This window comes from Peromyscus californicus, unplaced genomic scaffold (assembly GCF_007827085.1).
Source record: "Peromyscus californicus insignis strain IS unplaced genomic scaffold, ASM782708v3 Scaffold_9__1_contigs__length_137607984, whole genome shotgun sequence".
In the NCBI taxonomy this organism is placed as follows: domain Eukaryota; kingdom Metazoa; phylum Chordata; class Mammalia; order Rodentia; family Cricetidae; genus Peromyscus; species Peromyscus californicus.
The window spans coordinates 34,188,754-34,215,446 of NW_026294617.1; the positions used below are offsets into that span (position 1 = coordinate 34,188,754).

A 26,693-nucleotide genomic window follows, 5' to 3' on the forward strand; every position below is an offset into this window, starting at 1 on the left:
AGACTAAGGAATTCGCCGGCACCCCCAAAGGTAACACCTATGCTCTCCCGGTCCCGCCCACACCTGAAGCTCTAAAGCCAGTGAAAGCCCCCGGCTCTCCGCTCTGCTACCAGCCCCTTCCAAAACTTCCGGCCACCGCCCCGCCTCCAACTCCGCCCACCCCGCTGAGTCCGCCAATCACAAGAGCGGCCGCCGGAACTCGCTGTTGGAGGTGTAGGTGAGTGTTGTGTCGAGCCTTGCACCGCCTCAAGCCCCGCCCCATCCACTCTCAACTCGCCAATCGGAAGCGCTGCCGCCGGAAGTGGCGGTTGGAGGTTTGGGTGGGCGTTACAACTGGCCTGAGGAAAGTCTGCGGCTGGAGGCCGCGGCGGGCGGCTTCGGTGGGCGGGTCGCCCGGGCTGGGGGTGTAGGTCAGGTGTCCGGGAGCGGCCTGGATCAGAGGTGACGGAGCGGAGGTGGATCTGCATCTCGGAGAGTCCCCGGCTTGGGCGGGCACCGCGGCGGCCATCCTGCGTGAACGCCCCTCAGCACTCCTCGGCCCGGTCCGCCTGCGCTTTAGTAATAGCTTGTCCTTTGGCCTCCGCCACAGGTATTTCTGGGGACTGCTGCGGGGTTGGCAGAGCGCTTCTTCGGGGCCGGGGTCCTGGGTGGCTATTGAATGAAGGCCGGTTGCTTCTCTGTGGAGTTGGCGTTCTGAGAGTAAAGCCTGGGTTCGGAAAAAAAATCTGCAGTTGAGACCCAAGTACACCGGGGAAATCAGTGTAGCTGATGGCTACCCTGGAAGCCATCTTTTATCGCCATCAGAGTCCCTAGTTAGGACGCCAAGTGCAAAAACGGTGATGAGTACAGACTTCAGTTAGATTGAGTACGGGGACTGTGATTGGTATAAACTTAACATAAAATTAGGAAAAGAAATACGTGAGTGTTCTCATCAACTCAATTCGTACGCTGTGCATAAAAACCATGGGTTCTCTGGGCAGTGGTGGTGCACGCCCTTAATCCCAGCAATTGGGAGGCAGAAGCAAGCGGAGATCTGTGAGTTCGAGGCCAGCCTGGCCTACTGTGTGAGTTCCAGGATAGCCAGGACTGTTTCACAGAGAAACCCTGTCTCGAAGAAAACAAAAACCCCATGGGTGCAGGTGTGAGTGGCCTGAAGGTTGGAATAGTAGAACCCAAGGTTACACATTGAGAAGGGACAGAATGTCTTCTTCGTAGGTCTGTAATACTTGGGAGAGTCGCTTGCATTGAGTTCTCTGTAAAATAGAAATGTCGATAATGTTTAGAATAGTTTTCACACGGGTTCTTGTTGATTATATTTACAAGCAGAATCCACGGATAACCCGAAGTATATGTTCGTTCTTCTGTGCAATAAAAGTTTTAAAATACACTTCCCTTAGTAAAAAAGAAACTGTAATTAGAGTTACCAAATTGTACTTGTAAGTACATACTATAGTTGAATATTGATTTAGTGATCAAAGATTTCATGTAAATTCAGCTTATACTTCCTCTAGCAATTCAAAGACAGAATTAATGCCATTCTTAAAAAGATTATTCCTGGAATCTATACATTTAGGCTTTTGAAAATTAATATTGCCAGATAATATTTCTTTAGCCTGTACTAGCTTAAGCTTTGGGGTCCTTCTCTCCAAAAAAGAGTTTGGCATAGGAAATCTTGTTTTTCATCACTGGAATTTGCACTTTATCAGAGTCATGTCGATCTGTGGCAGCAAGTGCAAACTGACAGGTGAAGAACAGTAGTATAACAGCCTTTGTTATTTTCAGAGCACAGTGTGTCACTTCTGGTTTACAGAGTTAGAGTAGTAGGCTTCCCCTGTGGCTTCTTCTCCTTTCTGGGCCCTTACCCCATTCCAAACTTTCACCAGAGTCCAGAGACTGGGGCATGGACATCCATCTTAAAGCTGGATGAGAACTCCTGCGCTAGAGGAAAGGTTCTTCAGGAGTGTGTCTCCTTTTCTTAAGGAAAAGGGTCAGAGCAGCTGGGAAATGCAGCCTGGGCATTTGGGGGAATAAGAGGTGTTTTGGTTTTGGTTTTGCCATCAGGTGGGATTAAAAACTGATTTGTAAAGTGACCTGTATAGCAGTCAAAGCCAGTGGGCAGGTCATAGAATCTGCAGGAAAAGAGGGCTGGAGGGATGCTGGAAAACACATTTTCGAAGACAGTGTTTTCTCAGTGTGCTACATTTGGGTGGTGGGGTTAGTGATTTGAACTTTGAGACTGTTTGCCCTACTTAGTGAGAGCTGCTTTGCATCAGCATGTGGGTGGGTTTAGTGCATTTTCTTGTTTGTTTTCAAAGCATGTTAGAAATGTGTGTGCCTTGAGTAATTTTCCTGATAATGGTAGTCTTTCTTTTTATGCTAACAGTCTTACATTTTTGTTTTCTGCAGTATGTAAGAAAGACATGACTTCCACCCCACTTCTACAACACATCTGAGTTTTATCTTCTTTTTGGATCTGTATCTTATGCAGCTTACACAATGGTAAGCTGTAACATAGCATGTTAAAATTTATATTTTACAGTATTCTCTTCCTTTAGCTCCATAAAAATAATAGTGTATAGAAACACTCAAATGACTTGGCAGTCATGTTAAAATTTTCTCTATAAAATATCTGGCTGATGTCTTGTCAATTCAGTGGTAGGATTATCACATCTGAATCACACAGATAATCATGTGTTAAAAGTTAATTGTGCTTTTCCATTTTTCTGAATCTTTGGTAAGGAGGTTGATATAAATGCAAATTATTTGGGAAGGGTTGGATTTCTTGTGTTTTATATTTCCTCTTACATCTTTTTTGTGTGTGCATGTTCTGCACGTGTGGGTATGTATGTTTGGTAAGGAAATGAGAATAACATCAGTGTTCCTCCTCAAGCTCTGTCCACCTTTTATTTTCAGACAGTCCCTTAGATCTAGAACTGGCTGAGTAGTCCAGGCTGGCCCTTGAGGTCTACTTCCCATCACTGGGATCCCTGCTGGGTGCCAGCCAGTCTAGCTTGCTTCTGCAGATTCTGGACATTGAACTCTGTTTTTCATGAGTGTTGGCAAGCACTTAACTATTTTCCAAACTCCTTCACTTGCATACTTTAAAATGAATAAATGTAGGCAGGTTTAGTTTGTCACACCTGTAATCCCAGTATGTGGGATACTCAGGTCAAAGGATCCCTACAGCCTGGGCTACAAAGTGAGCTAAGGATGTAGCCCCATCTCTAACCCACCTCAGTGAATAAAGATGGTGATGTGCATCATCTTCCTGCTCTGGAGGGCTTTCCTGTTTATATCTACCCTGTTAGAAAAAAGTGGAAATTGTCACGTGGGATTCTTACTTTTTATTCATACATATTAATGATATACCTTAGGATTTGCAGGGAGTAATGAATGCATGGTATAAGCATGTCAAGCTCCTGGATACTGCTGATGCCATTTTAGCATTTTTTAGATACTTAATGATCAAGTGCCCAAAACGGTCATAAAAAACAAAACAAAAAAACCAGGAATGCATTGGAGGATAGAGGAGAGAAATAAAGAAGAGGAATAAAGCATTGTCCTTGTTTCAGAAAATGAAACAAGCACTTAGTGAAGAGTGTTAAATATTTATTAATTTTTTTCTGAAAATAACTAATATTGCCAAATATACTATTTGATTTTTACAGCAGCAAGCTCTAGAACAAGCTTTGGATCGTGCAGAGGTGAGACATGACTAATATAAGTGACCATAGAATTTCTAAAGTTGTTTTTCTATCCTGATAAGTTTCTCTAAACTATCTTAAAATATGGGTCATTGCAGTCTGATGTCCAATTTAAAAATAAATTTAGCTATAAAACGTTTAGAATATATTCATCCTGTGGAATTGCAATTTCCTGTACTGAAATACTAGGTTGAGTCCTACTGGGATTTAAATTTTGTTTCTGACCTGTATACAAGGTATAAGTTCATGCATGACAGAGCCTAGGAGACTAAATGGGCTTTTCAGTCTAACCTGTTGCAGATGTACAGTATACTTATAGTTGCTCATATAAAAGCTGAATACACAGTGTTTGACTGATTTCTCTATTTCAGTATATTGTTGAAAGTGCTCGGCAGAGACCTCCTAAAAGGAAATACCTATCTAGTGGAAGGTATGACTGTTTAATTGGTAAACGTCTTTGAATCTCTTTGAAATGAGATAACTGTCACTTATGTGTTCTTATTAGGCATTTCAAGCGCTGTCAGTACTTTGGACAGGTTGGGCATCCCTGACCTGGAAATGAGATACTCCAAAATCTAGAACTTAGGAATCATGATGGAATGTCACAAATGGACGTTTTCACATCTAACTTAGGTGACAGATTATAGTTAGTGTGTTGTCATAGTAAAAAGTAGTATATAAAATTGTCTTCCATGTCTTTCTATAAATGTGTATGAGCCTACACTATAACCTCATCTTTTAGAAACTGAAGAAGTCCAAAACAGTGCAGATCTCGAGCATTTTAGATAGTGCTGAGATGCTCAGATTGCATTAGGAATTCTTAAATTGAGCCAAGCAATGTAACATACATGCCTTTACCATATTGAATTGGTGTTGTACAGGAATTAACAGCCATATCGATGTGGAAACATTGAAATCAATGACTTGTCATATATACGGGGGAGGGGGTAATGTACTAAATTAAAGTCTTATCTACAAGGTTTTGTTACAGAACTGAAATATTTACATTAATGAAAAATAAACAAAATCACTTCTTGATGATTATTTACCTTGTATATTTATTTTTTTTCCCTAGAAAGTCTATATTCCAAAAACTTTATGACTTGTATGTTGAAGAATGTGAAAAAGAACCTGAGGTTAAGGTAAATATAAATTCTTTATATTACTGGGCTTTGGAGTTGTGGTAGAAGGGGGAAGTTTAGAACATTATGTTTGAAGCAGCTAGTGATTTATATCTTCGTGGTTAAACATCTTTGTCAACTAGACTCCACTCAGTTTTTTGGCTGACCCAATTCAATTCTCTGGTTAATCTGCTTGAGTTAGTGGTGGTCTGGGTAGTGGGCAACATAAACAAAGCCACAGTGTGTCTTCTGTTATCTTCCTCTGAGAACTGGTTTTGCAGACTTGAGCTAGTACCTCAATAACCCACTTCTTGAGATTTTGAATGCACATATGGGAAGGATTCAAGTGTGTTAGTAAAAAATGAATTTGGTCAAAGATTAAACTCGGGACTGGTTTAATTCAGCATAAAGGTGTCTATAATTGTAACCAATAGAAGTTGACATTTTTTAAGCAAAGTTGGAATTTTTTAAGAAGTTTTGTTGTATGTGGCTTGTTTAAGATGCAGGTTTTACTATGCTGGCATGGAACTCACTGAGATCCCTCTTCCTCTAGAGTGATGGGATTAATGTGTGTACTACCACACTCAGCTTTACAAAAACATTTTAATGTCGATTTAAAAATAAGCATTGAACAGTTCACAATTTACCCAGAAATGAAGTATAAAATTTGTATATACCTATGAACTCATCATAACAAGTTGCATAATTTCTATATCCATCATCTTAGAAGCTAGACCCAAGATAAGAGAGACACATATAAAGACAATAATGAGAATCAGCAAGCCCAGCTTGACGTATATATTGTCTGCCTGTTTTTAATATAACAGAGGCAGAACTGAGTAGCTGCTGTGCCCTGTAGCCTAAGATGCTATCTGTGCATTTAAGAATCCTAGGCAGTGTTTTTTGTTTGTTTGTTTGTTTCTGCTAATTGTTTTCTGGGTTTTTTGTTTTGTTTTTAAATACATTAGCCTCCTCCCCCTTTATTTTCAGATTGCACAGTGTTTTCATTCTATGTTGATGATAGATCAAAAATTTATGGTTCCTGGTGCCAGTGAGATAGTTCAGCAGGTAAAGGTACTTGTCATGAAGCCTGAGGGAGGATTCCCAAGATCTATATAGTAGAAGGAGAGAACTGACTTCCACAAATTGTTCTCTGACCTCTTCATGAAGCCTGTGACATGTGTATGCCCCACCTTATACACAATTGTAATTATAAAGCTAGACATTTAATATAAGGTACTTAAAACATTTGGTTTTTTAATTACTGAAAAAAATATATTAACTCATCTTTCCTAAGATAGAATGAAATGTGTTAATCTTTAAGTTGGTTTCATGTAAAGGCATACATCTATAAAATTGTGGATTTTGTTTCCAGATACATGTTAAAAAAACAGCTCAGATAGTTCTTAAGGAACTGTTGCATTGAATTTATAGAAAACTGTCTGAGTGACTTCTTTTCACCAGTTAGCTCTCTTTTAGGCTCAACAGTTCAGCTAATTAGACTTGCTGAACTTCTTTATGTCTAAGTGGATAAGTTGTTGGAGAATTTAGGCCTTATCACTGTGCAGTTAAAGAGGTTCCCAACTCTTCATTCATATCTGTATTAAGTGTTTTTATTATAGAGGTTTCATTTTTTTCTCTTATTTTTTCTTTCTTTCTTCTGTTTGTTTCTGTCTTTGAAGTAGAGTGTCACTGTGTAGCCCCAGCTGGCCTTCAAGTGTGATGATGATTCTTTTGCCTCAGCTTGCCATGTGCTGGGCTTATAGACAATAGCTACCATGCCTATTTTGTTGTTTGTTTAAAAGTGTTTCTCAACCTTCTTGATGGTTGATACCCCCTTATGTTATGATCCCCAACTGTAAAATTATTTCCATTGCTACTTCATACTGTAATTTTGCTACTCTTAGGAAATGTAAATATCCGTGTTTTCCGATGCTCTTAGGCGACCCCAGTGAAAGGGTCGCTCTGCACCTCCTCTCCCCTAGGGTTGCGACTCACAGGTTGAGAACCACTAGTTTAAAAGATGGTATTGCTATGTATTATGGTTCAGGCTGGCCTGGGACTCAAATCTTTCTGCCTTGGCCTCTTCTAAATGCTGATATTACAGGTACATATCCATGCATAGCCAGTTTATGTTGTGAGTTAATTCACATAAAGCATACTAGTGGATAAAAATTTAGTTGACCTTACTGACCTATGGATTGTGACAGTTCCCAAGTATTTGGGATTGTAGTATAGAAGGAACACCAATAGTGAGTGAAATGTTTATCAAGGCTATAGTATACTGTTTTCACAAAGTTTGCCTCTTTTTAAAGCAGAAATTAAGAAGAAATGTGAACTTGTTAGAGAAGCTTGTTATGCAAGAGACTTTGTCATGTTTGGTGGTCAATCTGTATCCAGGAAATGAAGGATATTCTCTGATGCTCAGGGGGAAAAATGGATCAGGTAAGACCTTCTCAAGTATGCCTGACACAAAATACCTCTGCTTTTAAAGTTAGCTGTTTAACTTTTAGTCAGAGATTTTCCTGATTAAAAGACAAATTCTTACTCTGTTTTTTCTCCTCTTGACTTTTGCTAGAATGGTTGACATTGTAGGGTCTAAATTATCCTTCCTGAACTTGGATTTAAAAAGTATTATAATTGATTATATCTTTACATTTTTTAGATTAATTTATTTTTGTTTTAGTGTATGGATGTTTTGCTTTTATGTATGTCTGCACCACATGTGTGCCCGGTACCTTCAGAGGCCAAAAGAAGAGGTTGGATCCCATGAGTGAGTTAAAGATGTTTTTGAGTCACCATGTGGGTGCTGGGAATTGAACCCAGATCCCCTAAAAGATCAGCCTGAGCTCTTAACTGCTGAGCCATCTCTCCAGTCCCTGTCGCTTCTTTTATATTTTATTTTATTTAGGGGGGCGGGGGAGAGGGAGGGAGGATCATGGCACTTTTGTAGTTCCAGGACAACTTAAGGAAGTCAGTTGTCTTCTTCTAGCGTGTGGGTCTCAGGGATAGAACTCAGGTTTTCAGGCTTGGCCCCAAGTGCCTTTATCCACTGAGCTATCTTGCCAGCCTGATTATTTCTTTGTAGTTAATAAAACAGGTGATTTTTAACAATTGCTTTTTTTTTATTGCTATCTGTATTTTAAGATAACATAAGGAACTTTGACTGCATTTTACATAGTGAGTATAAAAGCTTGAAAATTAAGCATTCATTGCCTTCTGAATAATTTATTGAGATGTCAAAAAAGAGTAAACATTGAAAATATTTCTAAAAAGATTTCTAATACTGTGGATGTGAAGAGCATTAAAACATAAATATTCTTAGATTTCATTTAAAGAGGCATCTCAGAATTTAAAAATATGAGCGCTACAAGGAACTTAGCTTGTGAAGAATTTTATTTATGGGATAAGAATATAGTTTAGTTGGTGGAATACTTGCCTAGCCATGCACATAGCTCAGAGTTCAGTCCATAGCACCACATAGATGTGATGTCAAAGGTCTGTAATCTTGGCACTCAGCATGTCGAGGCAGGAGGATTTTCCTGTTCTTGTTTAAAATATATAGTATTTTATATAGTAAACAAGATTTTCAGTGCTACAGTGGAATTGACTTATAAGACTTAGCCATTGAGCTGTATTTTTAAGATTTATTTTATTATTCTTAATTACGTGTATGTGTATATATGTGTGTGTGGTGGGGTATGTACATATGAATGCAGGTGCCCACAGCTGACAGTTCCAGTCAGCTGTAAGCTGCCATGTGGGTTCTAGGTACAGAACCCAAGTCCTCTGCAAGAATGGCAAGTGCTCTTAACCACTGAGCCATTTCTCAAGCCCTATGTATTCTATTTTTAAAGTCATTTAAATTACAATCCTAACTTTTTTGTGAGCCTGTTTTCATAAACTTTGTTTTAAAATTAAGATTCTGAGACCATCAGATTGCCTTATGAAGAAGGGGAATTGCTTGAATACTTAGATGCAGAAGAATTACCTCCTATTTTGGTTGATCTCCTTGAAAAATCACAGGTAAAGAGACAAGACAAAATATCTGTTTGAAAAAATAACATGTATATAATAATGTGCCATTCCAGGCACTTAGAAGGCTTAAACACAAACATCTCAAGGAAGTTTGAGGCCTGCCTGGGAACATAGCAAAACTATTTCTAAAACATATGTGTGTGCATGCATCTGTGTGTGTGTGTGTGTATATATTTCACATGTACACACACAAATGAAATGTCCCCCCCCCCCCCCCCCCCCCCCGCTTCTTTGTGGCACTGGGTAGTGAACTCAAGGCCTCATATACGTTAGGCTACCAGCCTACAACTAAACTACTACACCCAATCCCCAGAAAACATGTTTTGTGTCGTGTGTCGTGTGTGTGTGTGTGTGTGTGTGTGTGTGTGTGTGTGTGTGTTACATTTTAGTGTGTACATATCCTTTGTGTTGTGGTTTGGTTTTGTTTCTTTGAGACATGAGCTTATTTATAGCCCAGCAGGCTTAGTTAGAACTGGTGCTGTCCTTGCCTCAGCTCTTGAGTGCCGCAGTTGTAGACATGAGCTGCTGTTACATAACAAGTGTTAGCAGAGTGTTTAGAGCATAGAGTGAGACATTGCAGCAGCAGTGCTGGTTAAAAATGGTTTATTGTGGCTTACTTGGTTGCTGCACTGCCATGTGCTGATTGAGTGCTTCTAAAATTACTGTAATAAATTATCCTGGAAATGTTCCAAGGTTAAAATTAGGGAATTACGAAAGAATCTATTTTCACTGTTTATTAAGCTTACTTCCAGATCAGAAACAAGGTACTTTAATGAGTAACCTGTAAGTGACTCCCTTGCCTTGCTCTTCTTACTGCCTTGCCCTGACTCCCATTCCTTGAGTAGTGTTGGTTGAACCAGTTGACCAGCATTCCTGCATCTTTCGCCACACTTTTTCTTTGCTTTCCTCTTCAAGTGGATGAATCCCATTCCTAAGGCCTGATCCACATTTCCCTTCTAGATGTTGCCCCTCTCGGTAGCTTACAACCATATGCCCCCACTAGATACAGAATACAAACATTCTGTGTTCTCAACTTGAAAACCTCTTCTGACAGCACTGTTTTTTCAGCTGTTGATTTAGAGTTCTCCTTATCACTATAAAACCACTCGAAAACTTGTCTGTAATCTTCTTTATCACACTCTCCACTCACCTGTTGAGCATTGTAACAAGCATTTCTTAGATGATCTTGTCAAGTCACTGATCTCATGGCATGGCATTATTGGTCACTTTTCTATCTGAATCTGAACTATTCTATGAAAAGGTCAGTGTAGCCAGGCATAGTGGTACATGCCTTTCATTCCAGCACTGGAGAGAGTCAGAGTTTAAGGCCATCTTCAGCTTCATGTTGATTTGATAGCTAAGTAAATCCAAAAATGATTAGAGAGAGAGCAGTTACATAGGTTTCATTGTTGGGATATTTATTGGATGGATGAAGATACTGCCAATAGCCAAATGTTTTACTGAATTGATTAAATGAGGGTTGCTTTCATTAATCCCAACTAGAAACAGCTAGTTGTTGTCCTTAGGTAGCAAATTGTGTGATGTATACAAGGGTGGTAGCAGTTAGTATAATAGGAAGGTATAGGTATTCGTATACTGAGCTCCCAATTGTTAACGACAAAGTGATAAAAAGTACAGCTTTGGCCAAATGTAATATTTTAAATATTTATTGTTAAGACTGATTAATAGATCCTGAAACATAAAGAAAGCATGAACATAAGGAAGGAAGCTAAGTAGAATTCATAATTCCCAGACCAGCTATTAGTATTAGCCTGTTTGACTTAAGATAAAGACTACTATGGTTTTTGTTTATAGATATAGTGATTGTATTTATCAGTTTGTATTTGAGCACAAATAACTGTAATGTTATAAAGCACCTAAACATACTGTGAGGGAGTAGGCAAGTCGTAGCAAACTGAGTGCTAAGGTTTCTTAAACTTTCAATACAACATAGTTGTGAATTGAATTCATGGTTAGCTTCTTCTCATTAATACAGTCTAAAAAGTCTAGATATTTTAGGAAAGCAAATATAGAAGTTATATCTAGAAGCTGAAATTCTGGCATAGTTGATTGACGTGTATTGCAGTGACAAACTGTATAATGATTATGATGCTAGCAAAGTGAAATAAGCCAGTGAGCCTCAGAAGAACCTCAGTCTCAAGGAATTGCTGTAACTTCCCTCATATGTGAATGCCAAAGTCATCCTGGATGCCAGTAGATGCAATGTCAAGTCTACTATTAACAGTTTGAAATTGCTTTTTATATGATAACATAACAGTAAATAATCCTCTTTAGTAGTTTATGTAGTGGTGTCTCCACTGAAGATAGCTATTGAAGGTCTAGAGCTTAAAGATTGAAACATCCAGTATAAGCTTGCTTATTTTGGCTTTTGAAAAATGACATTTACCTGAATGTTTTTTTTACCTAATACAGGTTAATATTTTTCATTGTGGATGTGTGATAGCAGAAATACGTGACTATCGGCAGTCCAGTAATATGAAATCTCCTGGTTACCAGAGTAGGCACATTCTCTTACGTCCAACAATGCAGGTATGGAATGTTTAGTTAGGAACTACTGTTTTTTGATTTAGTTGGATTTGTATTAAATGTCCGTATATTTGTATGAACATACATGTTTTAAATTGTTTTCTTTCTTCTAGACTTTAGTCTGTGATGTTCATTCTATAACAAGTGACAACCATAAATGGACCCAGGTTAGTTTGCTCTCTAATCCCAGGTAGGCCACACACATTGTAAAGCATCAGTGAGAGGCTCCCTTTTACTCATGTTTGATTGGTTTGTTAGGTTGGATATTTGGGCAAAACCAAGATTCCTTTATGACTCTAGGATTTTAAAATCTCTACCTTTAGAAATCCCTCAAGGAACTAGTTATAATCCAGTCCCAAATTGCTTCCAACCTTGTTGATAAACTACAAAGTTAAGTTGTGAAGCCTAATGTGAAAATTGGTTTTTTTTTGGTTTTGTTCTTGTTTTGTTTTTGTTTTTGTTTTGATTTTTTGAGACTGAGGGTCTCTATGTAACAGTCTTAGCTGTCCTGGAACTCCCTCTGTATTTCAGGCTGGCCTCAAACTCACAGAGCTCCTCCTGCCTCTGCCTCTCAAGTACTGGGATTAAAGGTGTGCACCGCCATCGTCCTGCTCTTCCTATCAAACAAGATAGATTGTGATTTTTCTTTCATCTAGGATTCTAAAATTTTGTAGGAAGCCTATCTTTTCTCTCCCTTCCCTTCCTTTCTTCCTTTTCTTTTTCTTTTTGAGGTAAGATCTCTAACCCATGCTGGCTTGGAACTGGAGATCCTGTGACATCAGCCTCCTAAATTCTGAAAGTAAAGACCTGTATCACCACACCTAGTGTAACAGGATTTCTTAGCAATGACAACAGCTAATTGATCCTCTAGTTGTTATGACTCTTGTTTATCTGTTACTGTGGAGAGAAAATGTTAATAATGAAATAACCCTCTATGAAATGTACTTGTGAACTAAGATTCAGTTTATCCATAATTAGTAAGTGATGAGCTTTAGTCTGGGCTGTTATTTTCCCATCTATAAGAAGGTTGAAAGTTCTTCATGTCAGAGACAAAATTGCAGTCAGTGCTGGAGAGCTGGAGAGCATCAGTTTCTTAAGCTGAGGACTAGTAAACCAAGGAGAGAATATAATTATTTTACCATTCCTGAACAAACTATATTTGAGGCAGCCAAATAAATATTTACTCTTTGAATTTGACTATTTTATATAAAGTATAAATAACTGAATTTCCATTAGAAGTTTATCTTGTCAGGTTTACACATTAATGTTCAAACTTGAATTACTAGAGTTACTTTAGTCTTTAGCAAACTTCCCGAGAATATTTCTGGGTTAAATGATGTATGTTTACATTTTCAAAAATGTATCTGAAGCTGACATATACTCCTGTGTATTTCAGGAAGACAAACTTTTGCTTGAGAGCCAACTGATTCTAGCTACAGCAGAACCACTGTGTCTTGACCCGTCTGTGGCTGTAGCTTGTACTGCAAATAGACTGCTCTATAACCGGCAAAAGATGAACACTCGCCCAATGAAACGGTAATAGCCAGCACTTGTGTGACACAGCCTCTGAAGTGTTGCTAGCCACAGGGCCCTTTCCCTCAGCATGGCAGGGCTGGATTTTTAAATTTGGAAATGGGATTTTTAATGGCCTTGTATTGTGATTTTGTGTGGTCGGAATTTTTTTTTTTTTAATATTCCCTGCATTATTGTAAAGTAGTATTCTGTGCAGTCTTTTAAAGAAGGAACTTCTGTAAGTTTATGGTCCGCTCACCACAAAGCTTGTGAGGCTGAGAAAAGACCAGATAATTAACAGGATAGTGGTTTCATTACTTCACAACACTAATTGGAAACACTTAACAAGGAACCAGTATGTAACTTACAAGTTTTGAGAAAATACAATCCCAGTTTTAGAGATTAATTTATAATGACTGTCTCTCCATTTCAGGATTTGAATCAGCTTGACTACATGGTCAGGAGCATTTTGTCTTGTTCTTTTCGTTTCACCTATGCTTAAAGCTTACTGGTCTGAGTGTTGGCTAGATGTTTGTGATTTAGTCCGTAGTTAATACATGCTGCTGCTTTCCCATATAGATCATGAGTTGTTGCTTTGTTGTATTCCAATATCTGTCAGGTGTTTGAAGAGGTACTCCAGGTCCTCCCTAAACCGGCAGCAGGACCTGTCTCACTGTCCTCCTCCCCCTCAGCTGAGATTACTTGATTTCTTACAAAAACGCAAGGAAAGGAAAGCAGGTCAGCACTATGACCTCAAAATTTCTAAAGCAGGAAATGTAAGTAGTTTTTCAGGAGTTCACTGTTCTGACAGGCTAGCTTTGTTTGAAGGTTTTGGTGTAATTGTACTGCTTTTAACTTTGCAGTGTGTGGACATGTGGAAACGGAGCCCCTGTAACCTGGCTGTGCCTTCTGAAATAGATGTAAGTTCATGAAATGCTGCTCTCTAGCACAGGGCCAGAGTTCATCATTAGGAAGTTAATGCTATGAGAAAAAAAAGGGAAAAACAAACAACAACAAAGACTTACTTTTTAAGTTCTCATTTTAAGAAGCTATGTATCCTCCTCTCTCTGTCAGTTTCCCAAGTCAAGAGATTCTGAGAGGGGCCACCAGTCCAGCCTCAGTTACTACATAAGAGCATAACATTTGATAGAGTTCTATGTTAGGAGCAGGAGTAATGATAAGGTTTTAAAATGTGGAAAGAGTGTGGCATATTTTACATAATGCAGTGGAAATGGCCTTGTGTCTTTCTGTAGTGTTTCTTCATAATTAATTCATAATGCTTATATACTCAAACTGGTAAAATTTAAAGATTAGTAATATTAGAGCCATGGCCAAAATAGGAACTCCCAGCACTATTCTTTACTAATAATCCCTAAGACACGAATTCCAAGTGATCATAGGGGATGTTAATAAAGGACAGCTTTATATTTCATTTCCTGTGTCTTTTAGAGTCTATTTTTATTATTTACTCAGTTATCTTTTACATATGTATTTGTGTGTGTGTGTGTGTGTGTCTGCATGTCATGACATGTAGAAGATCACAGTTGGTTCTTTGCTTCTATCACATTGCTCCTAAGCATCAAACTCGGGTCTTCATTTTCAGTGGCAAGCACCTTTATCTGCTAAGCCATCTCACCAGCTCTTACTCAATTCATTATGATTCTTATTTCAAAATTATTTCATTATTTCAGCAATGCTTTTTGTATTATTGTTATAACAATTAAAACACAAAACCAAAGACATTAATAGACTATGTATACAAACGAACAAAGAAAGCCATATTATATATTGTCTTGTTTAATATGTGGCCCTCAGGCAGCTACTGCTCTTAACTACTTAGTCATCTGCAGCTCCACATACTAGACTTTTTTTGTTTTGTTTGTTTGTTTTGAGACAGGGTTTCTCTGTGTAGCTTTGCACCTTTCCTGGAACTCACTCTGTAGCCCAGGCTGGCCTCTAACTCACAGAGATCCACTTGCCTCTGCCTCCTGAGTACTGGGATTAAAGGTGTGCGCCACCACCACCCGGCCCCCACATACTAGACTTTTAATTAAACATCAGAAGAGTTTTAAACTTACTAAATATAAGTGCTTGGTAATACTGGTAGTTAAAACACTTACGCTCACACCATTCTTGTTGAATTTTGCAGGTTCTTCTCTTTGTTCTGATACTGATTGCATTTTATTCCATGTATTATCATTTAGGTGGAGAAATATGCTAAAGTAGAAAAATCCATCAAATCTGATGACTCTCAACCAACAGTCTGGCCGGCCCATGTAAGTAATCAGTGCTCGGCTCTTTCATTAATAATGCAGTTTGCTTGTGTGTTTTGGGACAGTGTCTCTTGTAGCACAGACTGGCCTCAAATTTGCAATGTAGCCAAGGCTGACCTCAAACATACTGATCTTTACTGCCCAATTGTCAGGTGTGTCCCCACCATATTTGGCGAACAATGTTGTTTATAAACTGGGTTCCGAATTTATTAAACAGAAAATTACTTTCATAACTTTTTTTAAAAAGTACATTTGGAGCTCTTGTGGGCTTCAAGAAAAAAATTTTTTTTTTAAATGATTTTCATTTTACAGAGCAGTTTTAATGTAACACTACATTTTTTTTTTTTTTTTTTTCTTTGGTTTTTCGAGACAGGGTTTCTCTGTGTAGCTTTGCGCCTTTCCTGGAACTTACTTGGTAGTCCAGGCTGGCCTCGAACTCACAGAGATCCACCTGGCTCTGCCTCCCGAGTGCTGGGATTAAAGGCGTGCGCCACCACCGCCCGGCTGTAACACTACATTTTTATGTTGGTACATGGTAGCCAATGCCTATATTCTCAGCTCTTGGAGGTAGAGGCAGGACGCTTACAAGTTGGAGGCCAGCCTGGGCTACATAGGGAGCTACTCAAAAACCAAAATAAGTATCAAACCTAATGGTATAGAAGTATAAGTCGAGAACTAGGGAAGCTGCTATTGGAAAAGGACGTGTCTGAGATCATCCTGGGCTACAGAGTAAGAAAGACTGTCTTAGAGAAAGCAAAATCACATTGTTTTTGTTTTGATTGCATATTAGTGGTTTTCATTTGTATGTTTCAAGTTAGCATATTCTTTTTTTCCCTTTTTTTAATTTATTTTTTAATTACACATAATATTCATTACACTCATGATATTAATTACATTTGTGGTATTCATTGATTATATTTGCAGTGTTCATTCAATAATTATATTTATGATATTCATTAATTACATTAATTGTATTGATTTATACATTCATGATATTATGTCCTGATACTTCTGTCCATTTCTGGGGCTTTTCCATCACACAAAACAGAGATTCTGTACTTAGGAAAGCAGTGCTCTATATTTCTTTCTTCTCCGTCTTGAGATAATGTCTAATCTTTCTGTCTCTATGAATTTGTATATTCTATATATTTCATGTAATACAATTCTATAGTATTTGTCCCTTTTTTTAAATGTAAAAACATTTTATGGACAACTGCAGGAGAAATGATACACAGATAGCTTGAACATAAAAACAGGTTATAATTCAAAAGTCCAGGGATATTTGAAACTGGAAAATAATTTCTCTGTAGAAAATAGTAAAAATGATAACATTTCCCAGTAAACCCTTTTAAGCCAAATAATAGCTGAATTATACATATAAATATTGATTAGATTCTGGGATACAGAAGAACCCTATCTTCATCTGTTCAGAGAGCTGTTTTACTTAAGTTGTGTAAGTGAGATTCCTATTCATCTTCCCCTTCACTGTTTGATTTACAGCAGACATTTTTCTTTAGGCTAATTCATAATCTAAAAAGATGTTAGCCTCCCCTCCTGAAAGTACAGCCAGCATTTTCTTTCATCAGCTTGGTACAGTACAATCTTATCCTAGTAGTGAAATGTTTCACTAAAGCTTGCCCAGTGATTGGGCAAAACCAAAACTTGTTATAAGCCATAGTCATCCTAGGGTCCCCCCTGCTAGGTAGCCTCCCTGGTTCTGTGGTTTGCAGTCTGATTGTCCTTTGCTTTATATCTAGTATCCACTTATGAGTGAGTACATACCATGTTTGTCCTTCTGAGTCTGGGTTACCTCACTCAGGATGATACTTTCTAGTTCCATCCATTTGCCTGCAAATTTCATGCTGTCATTGTTTTTCTCTGCTGAGTAGTACTCCATTGTGTATATGTACCACATTTTCTTTATCCATTCTTCAGTTGTCAGTCATCTAGGTTGTTTCCAGGTTCTAGCTATTACGAATAATGCTGCTATGAACATAGTTGAGCATGTATCTTTGTGGTATGATTGAGCATTCCTTTGGCATATGCCCAAGAGTTATATGACTGGGTCTTGAGGTAAGCATATTCTTTTAAAGATGTCTTTGTGTGAGGAATGGATCTCTGTGTGACCAGGCTTACCTGGAATTTTGCTGTATTTACCAGCTGGTCTCACACTTGTTGCCATTCTGCTGCCTCTGCCCTGAGTGCTAGGATTAAAGGTGTGTGCCCCATTGCCTGGCTTCATTAGTAAGTTCTTAGAGGGAGAAATTGGAATAATATATTGGATGGACTCTAGGGGCAAAATAATAAGATTTTATGGTCATAGGATGTTTTGTATGAATAGCCAATGATAAAAACATTTCCACCTTCAAACCTTATTTTCAGATTGTTAAATATTGCAGTTGTATATGCAGTGTATGAAGCTCTGCATGTCTCTCAGGCTTGATGATATGCAGCATTGGGACACAGCATAAAGAACTGTGTGAAGGAAGGGTCCTATGCAGTAGTCTCTGTGAGGGTTTGGGTTTGAAATTCCTTTTCACTCAGTCATTTGTTTGTTGATTATTTATGAGACAGTGTCCTACTGTATGGTCCTAGCTGGCCTGGAACACACGGTGTAAACCAGGCTTATTTCGAACTCAGAGAGACCAGGCTGCCTCTGCCTCCCCAAGTGCTGGAGTTAAAAAACATGTGCCATCACACCTGACCAGTTCCTTTACCAATATGGGTTGGTTGTGTTTGACAGTTGGATGAGATACTGCTTGTTAAGTACTGTGGCAATATCCAGTAAATGTTGGTTATAATTTTCATTATGCTTGTAGAAATGCTAGCAATTTCTTAATGAATGACTCAATATCATGCATAATTATCCTAAACTTGATTTCTTTAGTGCCATGTATATACCAGACCATAAGTCATTTTTTATTTTTATTTTTTGTTATTTTTGCTGCTTGAGAAGATATTGTTTGAGATTCTCTGTCCTTTTCAGGATATAAAAGACGATTATGTATTTGAATGTGAAGGTGGTACTCAGTATCAGAAAACAAAGCTGACCATCCTGCAGTCTCTTGGTGATCCACTTTACTATGGTAAAATACAGCCGTGGAAAGCAGATGAAGAAAATGACAGTCAAATGTCTCCATCCCAGTGAGTTCTGTTGAGTTATGTAATACACAGAGACATCCAGAACTTATTTAGAACTACCAAGGAGCTGCCAACTAGTAAATACAGTTTTCCTTCAGGGATTTGGTATTTAATATATACCAATACATTTTGACAGTGGATGTGAATAAAGTTAAAGTGCACTTACCATGTTATTTATATTCTTTTTTTTTTTTAAGGGTAGCTAATTATTTTTGTGGTAGCTCTGAAGGACATTCTTAGGATTTTGATGTTTGTGATTGATGTAGTTGATTTTCTAGATGGTATATCATTAGTACAGGGTTAGTGTTTAGTTTTGATTTGGGGGTTGGGGAGTGTGGGCAGGGTCTATGTATCCTTGGCTGGCCTGGAACGTGCTCTGGAGACTAGGCTGGCCTCAAACTCAGTAAGATCAGCCTGCCTTTGCCTCTGCTTCCTGAGTGCTGGGGTAATTTTGATTCTGTAGTTACTTTTATTATTAGTTAGTTGTTTTTTTGTTTATTTATTTATTTTTTTTAAATCACATACTGTTTTGAAAGATGGAAAAGATCTCAGGAAAATGAAAAACGGGCGAGGTCAGTTGTATGTCAGATTATTGTTAAAACTTTTACCAAAATTGATTTGAACTTTGTGAAGAATGATAGGTTTTAACTTCACCTATACCTAGGTAAAAGTCAACAAGAATAAAGAGCAGCAATTCCTCAGTTAACAGCTATCAGCTGTTTTGATTATGCATATTTCTGAAATTCTTTCCCCAAAGACACATTCACCAATGTAAATGTGCCAGCATCTCAATAGTGTGAGGACACAGTAGCTACCCCTTTGTGAAAATTCAGTTCCCATTGCTATGGGAACTGCTTCCAGGAGACACCTGCTGTCTCTGCCATTATTCTGCAGGGTCTGTGCTCTTCCACATCCTTCCATGTTCAGAACCTAAGAGCTGTGAAGCTTAAGTTTGGCTTGCCTTAACTGAGTGCTTTTCTTTTATGTTTTATATTTCAGCTTCTCTGCAGATGATCATTCAAATTGGTAATTAAAAAATAAGACTTTTTTAAATATGTTGTTATAATGTCAAACTTAAAAAAAAAAACCTTAGAAAAGACTTTGAAGTTGGTAATCAACTTTCTCATTCTTGTCTAAAATAATTGTAAGAATGACTTACAGAGTCAAATTAAATGAATGGGAAGCCACAGGCCTTTCCATAGTTCAATGATTTTACTAAAGGAACAATGTTTGTCAACGTGTATAGTGGTACTTGGTAATTTATTCCATCTTGTATAATAATAAATGAGCATTAAAATAAATTTCTCCTAAGGTAAATCAGTCAAATTGATTATTTCATGATGAATGTAAAAACTTGAGCATTATTTCTCAAGTTTAATTAATTTTTTAATGTAATGATACATTGCTAGATTTAAAATGAATTTATAATATATATTACTGTGACTAATATATGAAAGACTTTAAAGGTTAACCTAAGATGTTTTAAGATACTCTCACCTAATACTTCTCTTCCTTGGTAACCTTTTAGGTTTATTATTGGGTCAAAGACGGATGCAGAGAGGTAAAGTGCATTTGCTCCTTTATTTTTTGGTTATATTGGATATGAATCTGCATCTTTGTAGCGTAGTGTTCTGTATTTGAGTCACAGATGTTGATTTTGTTACACATTTAACTGAACATTACATCATTTACTCATAGGTCTTGTGTTAAATAACTTAATATTAAAATCTCTGAGGTCCATTTTCTTGATATTTTAATACTCAGGATGGTTTTTCATAGAATTAAGAAAATAATTAAAGACCATGTTTAAAGTACAGTTTGTTTTAGGTAAGAAAGTGTAGCCATCTGAGAAAGACAATTTTAAGGGGAACGTTTATAATCCAAGTCTAAGGAAAGGGAATGAACAATTTTGTTGTCTGTTCATTGGTTTAGTTATATTGTAATCAAGGATGACTTTAAACTTCTAATTACCTCTATAATTTCTATATTTGGAGTAAGATCTTAAAATGTGCCTTGATAGGCATTTGTCCTGATTAGGAGAAAAGATTTAAATACTCATTTGTCACTGGAAAGATTAGGGTACACTTCTCTTTATTACAGTTATTTAGTGTGTGAACCTGTGTACTCACCCTGAAGTTGGGCAGTGTGTGTATAGGAGTTGGTTCTCCTTCCACTGTGTGGCTTCAGGGGAAGAAACACAGGTTGTCCGGCTTGGTGGCAAGCACCGTTATCCAGCTCCATAGCCCAGAATACACTTTAGGACAGGATTTCCTCATATAGCTCAGTCTGACCTTGAACTCTTGACTAGTCTCTCTGCCTTTCTCCTGTGGAACAGTAGATCTCTGGTACTTACTGATGAGAATTCACTTTTAGGCCCCAGGTTTATCTCACACTTGTGATTGGGCAGTTAGGGAGCACTTGTAACACAGTAGTGGAGTGCCTCAATTTGATTTTTCTATTAAATCTGGTGAAGCAGGAATCTTAAAGAGTCTTTATTAATAAAACAAACCTGAGCCATAGCTAACCTCACCTGGCCAACTTCTCAGCTGGTCTGGTTTCCTTAGACTGGAAGCTTCTGAGTCCTCATCCAAATGGATCTCAGCTGAACTGCTGCTCAAAAGCCTAAAAGCTTAACCAGCCAAATGCTTCTAGTTTCTGGTCCTCACGCCTTATATATCTTTTTGCTTTCTACCACCACTCCCTGGGATTAAAGGCTCGCTTTCTGGGATTAAAGGTGTGTGTCACCATGCCTGGCTGTTTCCAATGCGGCCTTGAACTCACAGAGATCCAGAGGGATTTCTACCTCTGGAGTGCTAGGATTAAAGGTGTGAGTGCCACATTTTCTAGCCTTTGTATCTAGTGGCTGTTCTGTCTCTGACCCCAGATAAGTTTATTAGGGTGCACAATATTTTGGGGAACATAATACCACCACAATCTGGTGGGACTTATTTTGCAGTAATAGCATTACTTACTTATTTCCTGTATGATTTGTTTTTTAAGACAAATTTGACTAATCCTTACCTATTTTTTCCTAATATTTCAGGGTAGTTAATCAGTACCAGGAGTTGGTCCAGAATGAAGCCAAATGCCCAGTAAAGATGTCACATAGCTCTAGTGGTTCAGCCACTCTCAATCCAGGGGAGGAGACAGAAGTACGTTCACACTGTTGGTGCCTTGTACCTTGTTGTTTTCAAGGAGTCTGAGAAATAGGAAGGGAAGGGAGTTACAGTTTAGCTTTTACTTTTAACTTTTTTACTATTCAGCTTTATGTTTGAAAGTTTCAAAAGTATTCAATGATAGGTCTAAGCTGGTACTCCTGTTAAAGGTGGGTAGACGAGGGTGGCAGGTCTTCTTTCACTTTCTGTTCTTCCCTGGGTCTCACATCACCTCATCATGTCATAGTCTGTGGGTGTCATGTGGAACTTTGTAGTAGCTCTCCTATTGAATATTCTGCAGTTATAACTTGTTTGCATGTAGAAATTATAATGATAGTAATTTTAATCTTAACAGTTGTGTTTAATGTCTGTCCTCAGCAGCCTGAGACTGTGTCTGTTCAGTCTTCAGTTTTGGGAAAGGGAGTAAAACATCGGCCCCCACCCATCAAACTTCCCTCAAGCTCAGGAAATAATTCCTCAGGTATTATCCTTGACTCTTTCTTAAAATGTTACGAATTTTTACTGTGGTAATTCACAGAATTTTGAATTATGAATATAGGAAAAAACTTAAATGTATTTGTGTGTGTGTGTGCTCATATGAGTGTGTGCCCATGTATATACCTTTGCTCCTGGAGGTAGCTGGCTTGGGTAGGTGGTGGGATCTGAACTTTGGTCTTTATGATTGCTCAGCAAGTGTTCTGAGCCATCTTTCCAGCCCTAGGAAATACCTTGTGTTCTTCCAGGTAACTATTTTACAGCACAGCAGGCCAGCAGCTTCCTTAAATCTCCAACTCCTCCTCCATCATCTAAGCCAAGTCTCTCTCGGAAATCATCTGTGGAGCTCAGTCAAGTTAGCATGCTTTCTCCTGCCGCCCTATCACCTGCCAGCTCTTCACAGAGTGAGTCATGATTTAAACTCTTGCACAAAGTTTCACATTAGTGTTTCTTGAAGGCAGCTTTTATTCAATCTGTGAATGGTGAAATCTGAATGTACTGTGTACCCACAATGTATAAGTTGCATGAAACTCCAGGTAGAGTTCTTGTTTGCTGTATATATTACGTGTTTAATGTAGTTGTATTTGCTTTTCTGTATCTATGTATACACTGGGTGTATACCTTTCTTTTAGACTTGTTGCCTATACATCTTCTTTAAAAATTACTTGGCAGTAAGGTTGCAGAGTATTATTTTCAGTGCACCGTAAGATCTTTTTTTTTAGTATATAAACTGTGGCTGATACTAAAAAGAAAATGTGAGAGTGAGTTATTGGAGGTACTACCTTTGTATGTGTAAGACACCAGCTGATTCCAAGGTTACATGCAGTAAAGTGAAAAGTAGTATTTGAAAGCATGCACGTCTACACTTCTGTAAACTGTCACTAAAACGTGATCATCTGAACAAAGGAAAATAGAATTCTCATTTTGGGATACTCTTTTTAACAGCAAGTAGAGGCAGTATAGGAATGCTAGGTTTAATTTGGGGAGAATTTCTTCAAATGACTATCTGAATATATTAGGTACTAATTTGGGGGATTCCAGTTTTTTAGCTTTTTGTTTTTGTTTTTGTTTTTGCTTGGTTGCTAATGTGTGCTGTCAGTGTACTGCACAGTGCTAGGATGGTCCTAGATATTAACATCTGCATCCCGATAGCTCAAAAGGTGTAATTTTTCTGCCTTCTTGTTTTGCACAAAGAAAAATAAATACATTTTCTGAAAGTCTTATTCCTACTTCTCATGTTGTGGGTATGGATTGTGGTGATCTGCTGCACACAGTTGTGTTAAGTCAGGGTGGAGTGACAGCTTCTGGACATTCACATCTCTCTCCTTTCTTTCTGCAGGACATGAAAGCTAAAAAGGAAACACCTCAAGAGCTTTTGCTTTATTTTTTTGGTTTCATTTTTTGTTTTTATTTTTTTAAAGTTGATAAACTGTGCATACTTCATTCACAACAGATTTTCTATACATTCTACATTTAAACAGAAGTACACAGTTACTGTTAAAGATGCAGTATTATCTATAAAGTACTTGCTTTAAATTGTTTAAATTTGTTTGTCAGGGTAAACTTGATATGTTGGGAATTAAATAGGTATATCTTGGTGCTAAATATAATTGATAACTTTGTGTAGCTTACTAAAAATGTTCATTTTATCTCAGACAGTTAAACTAAATAAGCAGTATTTCTTAAAAGAAGTCTTGAATTATTGAAATCATAAATAACAAAAATTAACTTAAATTCAGTTTCAACTTTGTAGGCAAAAGACAGCATGTAGGAGACTAACTTTTCAGTGGGTGTTGTGGTAGAGTGTAAGTGTATTTCCACTGTTACTGTGATAGCATCTGGAGTGGGGTTTTTAGGTGATATACTGCATCCTTAATTGTAATTGAGTGTAGCAACACTCATGGATCTTGTAGAGAGTTAACACTTGCAGTTCACTGCTTTTAAAAAATTGGAACAAATTTGTCAGTGCTAAGTAAGATTCCATTAACCTTATTTTAAAAGGACCGGCCATTTATAACAAACTAGCAATTTTTATTTTTCTCAATGAGCAGGATCTGGAACTCCTAAGCCATCTACTCCTACACCAACCCCTTCATCGGCCCCACACCCTCCTGATGCTCAGAACTCAACTCCTAGTACCCCTTCAGCCACCCCATCTCCCCAAGATTCAGGCTTCACCCCTCAGCCCACTTTGTTCACTCAGTTTGCTCAGCAGCAAAGGGCTCTGAGCCAGGCAATGCCTGTGACAACCATTCCTCTTTCTACCATGGTAACATCTATAACAACAGGAAGCACGGTCTCACCGGTCATGGCAGACTCTGCTGGGCTTAACTCCATCAGTGTAGTGAGCTCTGCTGGGTAAGTTGACAATGTTAAAGACGTTTTTATTTGTGAGATTAAGAACAAGTTGCACATTACGCTGAAAGATGGTATTTTGATATAATTTGGAGCTGCTTAATTGAATGGTATCATTTTAGTAACAAACCTATTACCTATACAAAGATGTATTTCACAGTTGCCCAGATTTTGTCATTTCCTGTTGCTGCTGTCTTTGAATCACTTGGGCAGGGCTTTGCTTCTCCTCACTCTGAAATATCTAAGGATATGCTTATTACCTAAGCCAGCCTTGTCACACTTAAGCACTAAAATGAAACTGGGCCTAGAAATGAAAATTAAAAATTTGTATTACATTTATTTGGCAGGGGGGTGCCACAGTGCCCATGTAAAGCTCAGAAGAGGACTTGCAGGTTTTGGTTGTTTTTCCACCACCATCTGCACCTGCAGGCTCTTGTGTCAAGTGCCTGCTGAGCCATCTCACTTGCCCCAGGAATTAATTAGCTTTTAAGACAGAACTTGTTTTATAGCTTTTAATCTAAAGAATTGTGGTGCTGTCTTTGCTTTCATAGTGTGTAATGCTTTGTCCCTTACTCTGCAGTGGAGCCCAGGCTCTGAAGAGTGGCTCAAACTCCATGCTGAGCTGTGACACTGGTACCATAACTCCTGCAGGAAAAAACCTGTGTGGCAGCCTTCTTCCATCAGGAAGTCTCTTAACAAATGCACTGCCCAGTGCAATGCAGGCAACTTCTCAGTCAGGTTAGAATAAAGTACATGTGAAAGTCTTTCATTTATATTGGGGGTTTTTTGTGTTTTGTTTTTTTAATTTTTTTTTTAAAGACAGGGTGTTTGTTGGTTTTTTTACTCTTTGGTCTTTGGGGGGCCTGCTACCCAGCTCCCAAATAAACATACAGAGTCTTATTCTTACTTACAAATGCCTGGCCTTAGCTTGGCTTGTTTCTAGCCAGCTTTTCTTAACATAAATTATCCTGTCTACCTTTTGCCTCTCATCTTTTATCTTTCTCTGTTTCTGTGTATCTTTCTTTACTTCTTACTCTGTGGTTTGCTGTGTAACTGGGTGGCTGGCCCCTGATATCTTCCTCCTGTTTTTGTTCATCGATCTCCTCCTCCCAGATTTCTCCTCCTATTTATTCTCTCTGCCTGCCAGCCCCACCTATTCTTTCACCTGGCTTGCTATTGACTGTTCAGCTCTTTATTAGACTAATCAGGTGTTTTAGATAGGTAGAATAGCACAGCTTCACAGAGTTAAACAAATACAACATAAAAGAATGCAACACATCTTTGCATTATTAAACAAATATTTCACAGCCTAAACAAATGTAACACATCTTAAACACAAGGTCTCAAAAACTGGCCTCCCCTTTGGTATGTGCTAAGGGTAGCCTTCAACTGATTTTCCTGCTTCCACCTCCCAGAGCTAGGATAACTGGTGTGTGCTCCCATACCCAGCCTTAAAAACTGTTATTTTAAAAGCATTAAATGTTTTTTCATAGTTTTATTTCTCAGATAGTTGAAAAGCCTTTTTTAGTTCTGATATCTGAATTATCTCCACTTAGCAAACAGCTTCTGGGAAGAAACCTGTTAAATCTATAAGTCTGTGCATATTATACTTTCTGTTTGCATAATAAATAATGAAATTGGTTTTAGTAACCAATTTATTCTTGTCAGTAGTAATGGTCCAGAGAAAACAATAAAAATAAGTGTTCTACCATTTTCAGCGTGACAGCTGAAAGCCTAGATTCTTATTTGGGTAATCTTGGGAAGTTGCTTTTTTATATCATTTTACCCAGAAATAAAGTAGTGATAGAAATAATAATAATTTGTTTCATAAGAGAATAAATACATGTCAGAAAGTATTTACATTGTACCAGTGCCATTAGGAACATTCACGTTGCTATCCGTTGTAGTAGTAGCAGGTCTTAGATAGTTATGTTACCATGTGGCCCAAAGCAGTGGGAACAAGTGTGCTGGTTGTGATGCCCTTTAATGGCTGTGTTGTGATGCCTGGGACCAATTCCTTTTCTTACCAGTGGTGGGAGTGTGTGGGCAGCTCAAAAATAAACTGACCAAAAGATTTTTCAGTTATGGAAAAAGCCTAGAAAGTAGAATATATGTTGTTGTTTTCTAATTCTAGTTGTGTATGGAACTCCTAAGGTACTAGGTTTACATTGCTCCAGTGCTGTCCTTAGAGAGAAACTGCTTCATTCTTTCTCCAGTCTTAGTGTCCTCTGCATTCTGACTTGACTTGACTTAGGAGAAAGAGGAAGTCTACCAGTGCCTTTGATAAGCTGGAGAGCTGCATACAGGGGTGTTCCTTTGTATGCTCTGCCACAGTGAGGCACTAAGTGGGAT

At 38.2% G+C, this 26,693-nt stretch overlaps 1 protein-coding gene across 8 annotated transcripts in view; it reads left to right on the top strand.

Annotated features, from left to right (window-relative positions):
- The first annotated feature begins 297 nt into the window (after positions 1-297).
- Positions 298-26,693, top strand: part of Supt20h (SPT20 homolog, SAGA complex component) — a 34,975-nt gene continuing 8,579 nt past the window's right edge. For 2 of the 8 annotated variants that reach the window (XM_052732256.1, XM_052732260.1), the window contains exons 1-21: positions 298-589; positions 2,407-2,499; positions 3,669-3,704; positions 4,076-4,134; positions 4,780-4,846; positions 7,144-7,270; positions 8,748-8,851; positions 11,297-11,413; positions 11,524-11,577; positions 12,807-12,946; positions 13,542-13,698; positions 13,786-13,842; positions 15,127-15,198; positions 18,182-18,339; positions 19,336-19,362; positions 19,865-19,897; positions 21,380-21,488; positions 21,873-21,972; positions 22,235-22,390; positions 24,038-24,344; positions 24,922-25,079. In XM_052732256.1, the coding sequence (XP_052588216.1) occupies positions 2,497-2,499; positions 3,669-3,704; positions 4,076-4,134; positions 4,780-4,846; positions 7,144-7,270; positions 8,748-8,851; positions 11,297-11,413; positions 11,524-11,577; positions 12,807-12,946; positions 13,542-13,698; positions 13,786-13,842; positions 15,127-15,198; positions 18,182-18,339; positions 19,336-19,362; positions 19,865-19,897; positions 21,380-21,488; positions 21,873-21,972; positions 22,235-22,390; positions 24,038-24,344; positions 24,922-25,079 (2,041 nt within the window). In that variant the 5' untranslated portion in view covers positions 298-589; positions 2,407-2,496. Of the gene's footprint in view, positions 590-2,406; positions 2,500-3,668; positions 3,705-4,075; positions 4,135-4,779; positions 4,847-7,140; positions 7,271-8,747; positions 8,852-11,296; positions 11,414-11,523; positions 11,578-12,806; positions 12,947-13,541; positions 13,699-13,785; positions 13,843-15,126; positions 15,199-18,181; positions 18,340-19,335; positions 19,363-19,864; positions 19,898-21,379; positions 21,489-21,869; positions 21,973-22,234; positions 22,391-23,325; positions 24,345-24,921; positions 25,080-26,693 lie in introns of those variants that run through there. The other 6 variants (XM_052732257.1, XM_052732255.1, XM_052732253.1 and 3 more) reach the window with 6 other exon arrangements.